The sequence below is a fragment of the Aedes aegypti genome, chromosome 3 (genome assembly GCF_002204515.2).
Source record: "Aedes aegypti strain LVP_AGWG chromosome 3, AaegL5.0 Primary Assembly, whole genome shotgun sequence".
In the NCBI taxonomy this organism is placed as follows: Eukaryota; Metazoa; Arthropoda; class Insecta; order Diptera; family Culicidae; genus Aedes; species Aedes aegypti.
Window position 1 is genome coordinate 53,355,970 of NC_035109.1, and position 13,275 is coordinate 53,369,244.

Genomic DNA, 13,275 nt, shown 5'->3' on the forward strand with positions numbered 1-13,275 from the left:
TAATCTAGGAGATTTTCTAAGGCTTTCTACAAAATTTTTTCCGAGGTTGATTTCAGTGTTTTTGAAAAAAAATAGCTTTTCAAAAGACCCTGCAAGAATTCCTTCGCCTTTTCATGAGGATTTTTTTTACGAATTCATCAACGTTTCCTCCCAAAAATCCAAAATTTATTGAGAGGTTCTTCAAACAAATCTAGTTTTTTTTTTAGGATTTTTTTTTTCAGAAATTCATATTTGTATTACTCCTGCAGTTCCAAACATTTATTAAAAAGTTTCTCAAAAATTTCCTTGCAATCTTCACAAATTTTTGACACCACATAATACTACAGCAATGTTTCCAATAACTCCTCTGACCATATCTACAAAGATTCCGTCCAAATTATTTGTGAAATTCTGTAGAAAGTCCTGCGGAGTACTATCCAGATATTTGACAGTTTTTTTTTCATTACCTTAGCGAATTATCTAGGAAATCTTCTAAAACTTCCACAAGAGTCCATTAGGAGTAATTTCAGGGATACTCGTTCATTAAGGGTTACCTTAAAACTTACACAAGTTTTATCAGATGCTAGTTTTGTTTTTTTATAATGACATTTCCCTGGAAACATTCTTTGAATTATACCTAAAAATTAGGTTTACTTGAGTAAGTTCTTTTAAAAAAATTTCTGGAGAAATTTCTGTAGAAATCTTAGAAGGAATATCTGGAGCAATTTGTTTATATAAACCCTGAAAGGAAATCTTATACAAAACTAAACTTAAACTTTTTCTTAGTTTCACTGTGCACAAAATATTTGCCAACGTTTGTCCTACTCATGGTTTCGAACGTGGACGCGCCTTTGGATTATAATGTATAAAAGTCAATTCTCCATAACTCGATACTGAAAAGACCATCGAGTTAGGGAGCTATCGAGTCCCAGTATAACTGCGATCCATCGCAATTAGTAATGAAAACCAGCATTTACTATGCTTTTCTAACACGACTAGAACACGACACTGAAAACTGCCTTAGGGCTCATTCGCAAATTTCATAATGCTGAAGGGGGTGGGTGGGTGCCCTCGTGATGTTACGGCTCATACAAATTTGTAAAATATTCATATAAAAAGCGTTACGAGGGGGTGGGTGGGTGTCAAAAATGGCCATTTTCAGCGTTATGAAATTTGTGCATGAACCCTTTCAGTTGAGGTCGAAATAGTACAAAATTCGATTTTTCATTTACTTATAGGTATTCCACTAAACAGCTCGAAGATTTATTATCTGCTATTATTATTGTATTTCTTAACGAGATTTGCACCCCGAGGCTGGCTCATCTCGGATCTAACTCTATATCGAGTAAGGGAGAGCTGACTGTATTTTGAATGATGTCCAGCAATTTGTTTGAATGCCGTTTGGCCAAATTGTGGACTTAAAATTAATCAAATAGCTACATCGCTGATATGTAGGATTTATTTTGGCCCCAATGACGAATCCTACTGTTATTGTTTACAATTGGAAAAGTATTTTTTATTTAAGGTACCGTGGGGCAAGTGGGTAATGGATTTCGCATAGTTGGGACTCTTCAAAGCCTAGAGACTTTAAATTAAAACAAATGAGGTCGTGAATATTTTTTAGCTTGACTCCCACCAAATATAAGCAGTGTGCTGAAATTTATTTTTATGTAAAATTGAAGAAAAAAGTACAGAAAAAGTTTTTGAAAAACGTCTTTTTACTTTTCATTTGCCCCACAAGTGGGGTAAGTGAAAAGTTTATCGTTTTGAACAATAAATTCAAAAACTAACAGTTATATTCACGATTTCCATTACCTTTAACATTTGTTAGGGCGTCCCAATGAACAATAACATAAGTTACATGTAAACAAAGAAAATTTTATTCTTGTTACTTGTATTTTCTTCTGTTTAGTTATGTTTGTTGAAATGATTCGACAACATTATTACTGCAACATTTCCAATGTTAGTTCTTACATCGTGGGACAGCAATTGCATTTCTGCTCTGTAGAATTTACACCGCACGTTATTTGTTAAGAAAATAGTAAATCTTCGGTAGAAATCAAAAAGAATCCTTCAATAAAGTATTTAGAAACTTTTTTATGTGGATACACCTATACCCCATTTTTCATGTTTTGAACTAGCTTTACATAGATATTCCACGAGATTTCCATGCGTTCTCTTATATTGGAACTTTTCAATCAACGTCTTCCTTTTAATCGGCTGTCCGAAGTAAACATATTAATATCGTAATATTTGGCAACCTTTTTTTAGAGAAGTTCCATGATTTGGCCATGATAATAGCTTTTAACGCTTTGAGTATAGTGTTTCTTAAATTATCAGCACGTTCTGTTGTTCTATAATTATTACAAACCTTGTATGCTTATAGCTACCTAAAGAGAAAACACAAATTCAATCTCTAATGAGAAACTTTTCACTTGCCCCACGTGCTTAGAAAATTGACGGTGTTTTTATTTAATTATTTTTAGGTATACGTCGAATAAATTCTAAAACCTTTTATATTGCAGTTTAAAACTATCAGAGGGCACAACTTAGAAGTGGTACAGAAAATTATTTTCCGCAACTTTTTTCCACTGCAAATGTTAAAATAAGATTGCACGCCGCCAACTTGTTACGGAGTTATAGTTGACAGGCTAACAATATTTGACTGTATTATGTAATTATGGCTGAAAAATCTCAGAAATCTCTTGCCTATCGTAATGTTCTCAATGGCCTCAAAGGTTTACGCATGAGTTTAAAACGTTAATTCACATATTAAGTAAAATATACCAATTATTTTCACTTACCCCATTTACCCACTTGCCCCGCGGTACCTTATACATAAGCTATAACTTATATATATATATATATATATATATATATATATATATATATATATATATATATATATATATATATATATATATATATATATATATATATATATAAATATATATATATATATATATATATATATATATATATATGTATATATATATATATATATGGGCGATCAAAAGTGAGGTTAGGTTGCAAAAGTTTTTCAAATTGAAATGAATATTTACGATTTCATGTGCTTGTCAGTTAAATGATTTTGGTGATTTTTGATCCAAAGTTATCACTAGAAATTTTGATTAGGATGCACTAAGGCTGATACAAATATTAAATTTCTTTTATGTCCGAGACCACTTGAAAGGTACGAGGGGGGGGATAAAAATAAATAAGGAACAAAAAAATAAAAATGAAAAAAAAGTTATTTTTTCGAGTTTTTATTTTTAATGATAGTTGTTAAACTGTTTTTAATCGTCCTCTGGATCATTATTTTACTTGTTTTTTACTTTGTAAATTGAAAAAACCTAACTGATGTCAAAAAAAATGATGAATCTTTTTTTTTCTCCCCTTCAAAATTTTCGGATTTTCGAAGGGGGGGGGGGGTGACATAAAAGAAAATTAATATTTGTATCAGCCTAATGCCTATTCTAGAGGAACGCTATCTACGCACTTTAGCTTTGCATTAGATGACCAATTCTTTTGATTTTTTCAGGCAAAATTTTTAACTGACAGTTTTACTTTATTTAAGTTTTTAACAGTATTTTGTAGTTATGCTGGTTTAAGGCGCAAGAAAAAATGGCACAAAAGTCAAAAATGAAAATGCAGTTTTCTCTTTTCAAATAGACAAATCGAAGAAAATAAAAACACACGGCTCTTTGATTTGCCAAATAAAAAGGCTGTGTGTTTTTATTTTTATCAATTTGTTGTTTTAAAAGAAGAAAACTGCTTTTTCAATTCTGACATTTGTGCCATTTTTTCTTGCGCCTTAACGATACAACCATTACACTTGCTTACATTTTCATAAGAGATTTTTCCTTCTTCTGATCATAGGTTGTTCTTTCAAAAATTGCTTTTCTCATCATTATTGCCATTAAAGTTTATGGAACTTTCATCAAAAGTCTTCTTCATTTTTTTTTCTTCTGTCTCAAAAGTTAATACTATCGTGATATACGATAACATTTATTTTCGAGATTTTGCCTTCTGTCATTAAAAGTATATTCTTTCAATGACCCGGAACTACACATATGCATATGTTTTTTGCTTATTTCACTGTACATTGTTAATTGTAAATAGTAACTACTAGCATATAATTGGTGATTTTGCCTTCTTTTGATCAAAGGATTTTCGTACGAGTTGCACGATTGATTTTTCGCAATATCACTGATAACTTTTTCATCAGTGATTTTCCCTTCTTTTGAACAAAGGTTGTTCCCGGTACAAACCGCGAAACGGTACACCGCGAAATGGTACTGACCGCGAAATGGCATACCACCAAACGGTACTAACCGCGAAACGTCATACCGCAAAATGATACACCGCGAAATGGTTTACCGCGAAGTGGATTACCGCAAAATGTTATACAATCGTTAGAAACATGCGATAAAATTCAGTTTTTAGTTACCCTGTTACACATGTTGTAATAATTGTAAAGGTATGGTTTGCTTACCATAATTTAGGACGTCCCACAGTGCTTTCATAATTTAAACTTTTAGCATCCAGAAATGTTTTTATATGCATATGTGAGACGTTCTAAATTCGTCATTATCAATGTAATCGATTATGCCTATTGTTCGTTTGAAAGTTTCATCTCACGTGTGTAAATTTCGTATGTTTGGCTTGATCTATCATTTTGTAAAATATTCGATTCGATTCGTCTTATTTTTAGATTCTTAAAATTAATGTTAACTGAGTTTCACAAGTCGAATTATAACTATGCATATATTAGTAGTATCATATTCCCACACATTTAGTAATATCATATTACCGGACATTTCACATTAAGATGACGTCTTGCATAAGGACATTTCGCATAATAGACATTTGGCTTAATGAGATTTATATGCCTTCTTTAAAATGCTACCTGTTCTTCTATGAATCTGCTATATGCGAAACGTCCATTATGCTAAACGTTTGTATGCGAAATGGGTCACCCCCATATCACCATAAGTATAGCAATGAGTATGCATGCCTTTTCCTTCAATTATTTTATCGTTTCTGAGATTGACAAAGTGGGAAATTCAAGCAGTTTTGTGTTATTATTCCGTTACTTTTATTATTTATACAGTCAACTCCCCATATCGAGGTATAGAACACGAATTGAATTTGAAATTGGTTTATGGTACCTTAGGAAGTCATTAATGATATTTCTATATCTCGATATCGACAAGTAAAAGTGACTGTATATCGATCTTTATTCCATTTAGTTGCAATAAGCATGAAAGAAACCCCATAGGTTAACTATCCACCAACAATCTGTATCTAATTCTTCGTTTTCCTATTCCAGGCCCAAGAACCGCTGAACAGACCCGGCACCAACGATTTCGTCTAGCTGTCGGTCACACATACACGCAAACACACGCACACGCAAAACTCTTCAGTCTATTCGAATTGAACAACTAAAACCAGAATGAAAAGACAAACCGTTTATAAGCTAAGCCATCATCGGACCTAAGTCTGCGCCACGGTTTTGCACAACAGACACTCGGTGCGCTAGAACCAACCAAAGGGCGAAGTGTGGAGTGGTGCAGGAGTACAGAGTGAGCGGGAACCTAGAACCATCCTTAATTTTACTTAAAAGAATATGCGCGGGAAAATTCAAGTGGCAGCTAGACAAACACACACATACATATACAGAGACACACATACATTCATGCATCCGCGCAAGGGAAATTCGTGATTTCCAAGATAGCAGCTTCAATGTGTTATGTTCTATTTAAACAGTTGATATATTTAGCTTGAAATTCAATTTTCATTTCTTCGATTAAGGGTAGGTCAAATCTAACTATGGTAGCTTCTAGTGAAGAGTGTGTTTGAGTAGCTCAAATTGTATAGGAAAAGCAGAATTGTGTCGGAAAGATTGTATTCCAACGTTTAGTAGTCTATTACTTTAGTCCAGTTTTTTTTCTTTTTATAAATAACCTTCATGGTGGAAAAGTTTACGGTCAAACCGAACCTTATTATGTAACGCACTTTCTTTGTTAACTTCTTATGAAGACGGATGTATGCTAACTTTTACGTGTGTTTATCAATTAACAGAACAAGTCGTCCATCTTTGTTGCTCCGTTAAATTATTCGAAATAAAAAAAAGAAAACAAAAAAACTGTGCAAATCTATTCGGCCTTAGTCGCATAGTAGGCTATGAGGGAACGTAAAATTTGTACTGTAAAAAAGATAACAAAATGAATCGCTAGAAAAATAATAAAGTGTTTATCTAGACTAAAACAAACCTAACCTTTCACAAACAATGGTGTAGATATTTTTTTCGTTAAGATACATTTTAAATGACGAACGGAGAGAGAATGTTGAAGAAAATCAAAAAAATATTCCATCGAACTAGTGGAAAGGAGATGTCATTTTAGTAGATAAATTTAAAATCATCCTCTCTAACGAGATTGATCACTAGCGAAAATTTGTAAGGACCCTAAAACTGCATCCCAGCAGAATTGAATCGTATTGTACGACATAATCTTGGTAGCACATAACTGAATTATGACTAAATTTAGTCGTAAATGAGTTACTTTATCTGGCTTGTAGCGTGTGCTGTGCTGCTCGGATTATGGCCAACTACGATGTAAGTTAGCATTCACACATTAAAGCATGCTGCGAATGTCAAATAATAATTAACATTTCAACCTTTTTTACATGAAGCTTTAGCTGAAATAATCCTCGTATTTTTACTTATACAGAAAATGATCGAACGAGTCGGGTAGTCTGTCACAATTGAAAGAATATAAAAAATGGCCTCTAAATTGATGTACTTATCCCAGACTTCGTTTCGACCATTTTCTCTCCCAAATTCTACAAATAGCAGAGTAATACAAATATTTAGTAGCTCTTCCTGAAGTCACTCAATTTTCAAACAAGAATGAATATAGATAACAAACATAGCCCTTTCAAGTTTACGAAATTCATTGCTCAGAGAGGTGGGAATATTTTGCTCAAAAACTAACAAAACCCAAGAAGCTGTATTTTCGATTTTGTTGGTATAAAAAAAACTAGAGAACTCGTTCTCCGCAGCCTGAAGTTGAAAGCTGTTGTTTACTGCATAGACAAACGAGGAAAACTGTCAACTACGATTATCCGAATTCCTTCCAGTAAAAGTAATTCTTGCCAAACGATTTTATTGATGTTGAACCTATACCATTACGTTTCGCGTTGATCCGTCTCTTAGCAACCAGACCGAGAAGCAGAGATCTTATTGTGAACAAACGAATTTCTTTCCTTCCAGAAACAACAAAGAAACTAAATCCTAAAACAAAAAACTAATTAGAACTTTTTAGAGCTATTTTTAAACGAAAGAAGGTAAGGGCAAAAAAAGAAAACTAGAAAAAAAGTGGAACACTCCTGCCAAATTGAGAAGAAAACATAAAAGGGGATCGTAGCAATCGCGAGAACAAAAGCCAAAAATCGCCAAAATCGTTCAAAGCTGGAAGACTATGTGAGAAGCAACCGGAGAGGTTTTTCAAAGTGAGAGTATCCCATTCATGATTAATACCTATTAATAATTAACAAAATAAAGAAAAAAAACAAAAACGAGATTTATGACTTTCACTACCGTAAGCTCATTTAGAATACAGATTATCGACTCACATAAATTAACAAATCATCACACAGCAACAACAAAATCGAACCATTTTGCTAATTATGTACATAAAAGTTGATTCAGCCGGCTACCGGAATGATGAGAGGCGAGTGAGCTAAACGAGCTGAACTGAGATCAAAAGTTGAGTTTTGCTAACGCGAATAACGTTCCAATACGGCAAAAAGCACAATTCAAACTAGTGTTGCAATTGAAGCGACGACCGAATGGACTCAGATGGATGTCAAATAAAGCGGCAAAATCACTCGCAAAGTTAATTATCGTTTTGTATATACTGAATCGATAACGAAGCAAAAGCAACCACATCATGCAAGAAAACAATTGAGATGGACAAAATATATGGTGGGGAGGTAAAAGAAAAAAAAAAGAAGACAGAAACAAACACAACACACATTAAGTTGAATACAATACATTGTAAGCATCAAGTGGAAACCAAGGCAAAGAAGTAAACTAAAACCGAAAGAGTAATGTAATGTACTAAGAAATATTTGAATGTTCATTTCATACTAATCCGAAATCATTGTACAGGGAATGAAAACCTGAATTGAATTTGAAAAGTGCGAGTCATCTTCATTTTTTTTTTTTGGATTTGCTATATAGCATAAATTCAATATCGCAAATAATTTTCAAACTGGATGGATAAAGAATTTATCACAAAAAAATTTGTAGATGAAAATTATAACTTCATGGTTTTCAAACCTGTTCAGGAAGCCACTGAACAATATTTGCTTTACTTCAAAATTGTTCAATGTATGATACTTTACGAATTGGTGTATGAGGATATATTTCAGATGGTTGAGTAATTTTGATTCCAGCTTACTGCCGTAAATCGCAAGTCAGTCCCATCTGTAAAAAGTAGGCATTGAGAAAATGGGGTGTGAAGTTTCCAAACTCGTTTTCCACACGAATATTCAAAAAATTCCAGTGATTGGAACATGTTCAAATCTTAATGAAACTTTTTCAATTTGCTTTTCACTATAATATCTATCTGAGAAAAATATACAGATGATCAAAACACGGTTCATTTTTGAGTTACACTGTGCGGAAAGCTGTAGTGGAACTGCTATGCGATTACTTTTAATGATGGGACAATTTGACTTGCTATTTTTTCCTACTTTTTCCGAATAAATCTTATTATCTCATCAGAGCAGCTGAAAGAGTATTGGAAGATACGTTAAAAACAGAACTCAACTCAATTTTGACGAAAATGCAGATGGGACTGACTTGCGATTCACGGCAGCTTAGTTCTCCAAGAAATTCTTAAGTATAATGACTTTGCTTGAAATTGAGAGACACATCAAGATCGATTAACCGCATGACTGGAAAACCATGATATTAGTATTGCGTATTTCTTTCACCACTGGACTATCGCAAAGTTTTTACATGTGCGGAAACGCTAATAAATGTGCGCAGTTGCATCAAATCGGGTAGGCGTTACCGGGGGAGTTTTTCTTCACAAATAAAAGAATAAGTGCTCTGAAGACACCAACATGATTCGATGCAATCCCGCACTTTTATTCACACTTTCGCACTTATGAGACCGCACTTCGCAGTCCAGTGGTAAATAAAGTACGCAATCCAGCTTTTTACGCTAGCTATAAAACAACGAGGGGTGATTCGATTTTGACAATTTTTGTCTACCGATTTTATAGCACTGGCTTAGTAGGCTTAAATTTTAGGTTGTTAATTGAACTGGCAAACATTTTCACTACGCTTGTTTAACATCCAAGTTTTGGTTTGAATTACTTTTTTTACAAGTATTCATCGTATTAAATATTTAATTTGATTTCATTTAGGAATCTGAGGACCAAGAGACTACCCTATTCCTGTAAAATCCAATATGACATGCAGTCCCCAACATTATAAAAAATATCAACATTAAAATACAAGTATTATCCATACAACCGTGGTCATAATGGCGAAGTCTTGGATAATGAGAGGTTTTTCTCATATTTTAAGTTTCTGCTTATTGGGAACAGTAAAAATCTCCTTTGTAAAAACAAAAACAAAATTAAATCACTTTTAGGGGAGGAACGTTTTTAATGCTAAAACATTGGGCATGAAGTTGCTTTTTTGGCGGCGCCAAAATTAACGCCGCAGTTAAATTTCAAGACAATATAGAGAAAACTTTGTATTGGCAGATTGATTTTTTTTTTAAATATATCTGTTATACCATGTGCCAATAATGTGATGTGGTGTTCTGAATAATGGCTGATTATTTGTGTTGTCGGTGACGAGACGAAAGTCAGCCCACATATTGGGCCGAGTAACAGAAGAGGGAATATAGATACATATAGCTCCTGTCTGCGTAATGTCTTCTGGATAACGCCTTCAGAAAATACAAGAAACTATTTAGAGAAACCAAGCCAGAGACCAAACAGACTACATCCTGAGAGATGTTTGAGGAACAGAATTCTTACAAATCTTAAACTATCTTCACAAGCCAGATTGTCCTATGCCAGTCTGCAGCGTTGAACTGCTCTACGGATAAAGCTTTTAAGGATAATTTAGAACCAATTCCATAAACTTTGTTGATTAACTGGTGTCCTAAAAAATGAAAAAGGTTAGATTGAAAATGATTATAGAAAATATAGAAATTATATTACAAGAATATGTCAAACTGTTTGTTGTCAACATAACTAATTTCGTTTACCTCTAAGCTTGATATGATCATGGCATACAATTTATTGTGCATGTAAGATATATTAAACTAGGGGTGATTCAAAATTTATTGCAGGCTAGCGTAAAAAGCTGGATAAATTATCCCAAATTTCAGTATATTCAGTAAACAAAGAAAATAAAGTACTCAAGATTGAGTTCATTCTGTTTGGGGCGTTCGGATGTTAACCTAATTTTGAGTAAATGAGGTTGTAGTTGTTTTATTTACAGCTTTGCGAAAAAACAAGCTAAGTTCTTTCCACTCTACCGGCAGATTAATTTACTCAACTCTCAGCACTATGTCACATACTGAAATTTGAGGTAACTATTAAGCACTAAGCTCCGGTGTTTGCTTTCTGACAACAATAGAAGGAGCGAATGAAATAGAGCGAAAAATAATTCAAAAATGAATTATAAAATACTTACACAGTTCGAACGAAACGTGTAAAATTCTGAGACATATAATGCACATAATTGGAGCGTGGAATATCATGGATATATACATGATATGTCATGTAAACTTCAATTATATGTCATGTAATCCAACAGGATCCTGAGTGGATACATGACATATAACACATTTTTACATGATTTAAGACTTAAATTTACATGACGTCAAGTTTACATCGCATAAATGAAGTTTACATGACGTGTAATCTTCATTATTTTTAACAGTGTATATATGTTTTTTTTTATTTTCTCCGCGTAGGGTATCCAATTTTCCGGAATTTGACGCCCAGGGTAACGAAATAGAATTGTAATTTCCCGTGAAATTCCATAAAAACGTGAAAATAAAGCAAAATTGACATATTTTTAAGAAACTCTTCGTACCTACTTAATGTATATTATGATTTATACCCGTAAATTTGTATGGTTATTTTTCTTTTTTCTAAGTAATTTATTTGTGTTTATCAAAAAAAATCTCTTGGCTTTCTTTTGAACAAAAGGCTTCAAAACAAAAACGTTTATAAAATACCAAAATTCCATGCAATAAAATTTAGAATGAAAATCATTCTTCACAAATCGTCTAGAGTTAAAATCATTGTTGCCATTATTAAAACTTTGTTATCAAGCTATGAGAATGAGAACTAACTAGATTCTTACGTTGAAATTGTATATTCAACAAAATCCACGAAGCAAACTTTCTAAGCTTACCTAATTTATGAAATCGATTTTTACAAAGATTTGTATTGCATATAATCTTTCGTGGAAAAATCATATCTTCAAAAATTATGCATTTTATTTACAGTCAAACCTCCATGCGTCGATATTGAAGGGACCATCGACTCATAGAAATTTCGAGTCATGAAACAGGTATTCCTTGGAAAGCTGTTTAAGGGGACCATCATAATAACCACGATTTTCCTAATTTAGTATGGTTTCATGAGTCGATATCGAGTAATGGAACATCGAATCATGGAGGGTTGACTGTATAACTATTTGAAAAACAACAAAAAACATTGAATTAGTAATATGGTGAGGACATCGGTTAGTATGACATGGAAAGTAAATTGTATGATAGTTTTTCTTTGAATATAGATAGTCAATTCGTGATTGAAATAAAACTTCCGGGGAAATATGAGAATCCCGGGAAACAGGAATGCCGGGAATCGGAAACTATCCTTAGTGAATATAAAACATCATACCAGAAGGCCGGCTCCAAAGGCACGTTCTCCGATTATTGGGAGATTTATGCAATACCTCAAACAACTGTAGACATTTGAGTGCTTCGAGAAGGCCCGAGCAAACAAGTCTGTTTTCACGCCTCGTGTTTTTTTCTGTTCTCGGATTGCGCACGTTTTGCCGGGCAATGCTATGACACCAGCCATAAAGTCGGTTTTTGCGTCTCGGTGGTGTTTTTTCGTGTATTTAGGGGCTGTCCATTAATTATGTAAGGGTTTATGGGGGGAGGGGGGGTTTGAGATTTCTTACGTGCCATACAATTTATTTTTAATTTTCATACAAAAAATCTTACCATGGTGGGAGGGGGGGTTTGAAATTGTCTTACGTAATTAATGGATCGCCCCTTAGCTCGTGTGTGTTAGGCATGTTGCTGACGAAAATGAAAGTTTCTGCCCTGTCGACGATGGACTATCAAATGGCGAGCTCGTTTCATGCTTCTATGTCTAATAAGTAAAATTTGACCATTCACCTTTATGTCGGGACAACAGTACGAATGTTAAGGTTATGGAATTGTTTAAAAATAATGAATGGTTTGTCGCTTCAAATGTCGGCATGCTCAATTTCATATTTTTATTTTTTTTTTTCAACTTATGCATTACCTCTTGTATTTTTAAATAAAAAAAAACCAATTATGAATGGTTCGCATAAAATAGCACAACTGAGAGCAGACAAATGTTTCTATGAAATTCTATGCTGTCTGTGAAATCAAATTGAAAACTGTTTCGGCTATCATTGGAGTAAATTGAGAACTCACTGGAATACTCATATTTTTTGTTTGATATCGAAACGAACCTACAAGATAAACGCATTATATTTTTATACACTAAAATCAATTTTATTGTAGAAACTACTAAATCCACGGTAACATTAAAAAAGCACCAACGATTTTCAACCGATTACATTAATCTGTTAACTAGCGTTAGCGTAGATACGGTATACTTCGTAGATTGTATACTATGTATACTAGTAATATTCATGTTTTTTTTTTATTTTGATAATCTCACCTAGATTGCTTTCAGGAGTAAGACTGGGAAAGTGAACCAATCCTACACAAGAATATCAGAACCATAAATATGCTATTCCCGGCCATGCCCATCTTTACCGTAACTTAGGAAAAGAAGATGAAATATTGATGTAGCACTTACTTAATGAGAGGCCACCGACTCAGCGACACCCTCATAAGTGCTACGGAGTTGGAGATTGGGAGGGGTAATCGGTCAGGATTCGCTGAATAGCTGGCGATAGACCAAGAGCGGTTTTTTTTTGTTTTTGTTTTAATCCTTCGAATGCCGACATTTGACATTTAC

General features: G+C 33.6%; 1 protein-coding gene across 17 annotated transcripts in view; it reads left to right on the top strand.

Moving 5' to 3' along the window:
• The window catches only part of LOC5576021 (very low-density lipoprotein receptor), a 1,100,036-nt gene extending 1,092,042 nt beyond the window's left edge, over nucleotides 1-7,994 (top strand). For all 17 annotated transcript variants that reach the window (XM_021855964.1, XM_021855956.1, XM_021855970.1 and 14 more), the window contains one exon: nucleotides 5,312-7,994. Coding sequence is in view for 16 of the 17 variants with exons in the window: in XM_021855956.1 (XP_021711648.1) it covers nucleotides 5,312-5,356 (45 nt within the window). In the remaining variant the exon portion in view is untranslated. The remainder of the gene's footprint in view (nucleotides 1-5,311) is intronic.
• Nucleotides 7,995-13,275: the final 5,281 nt, after the last annotated feature.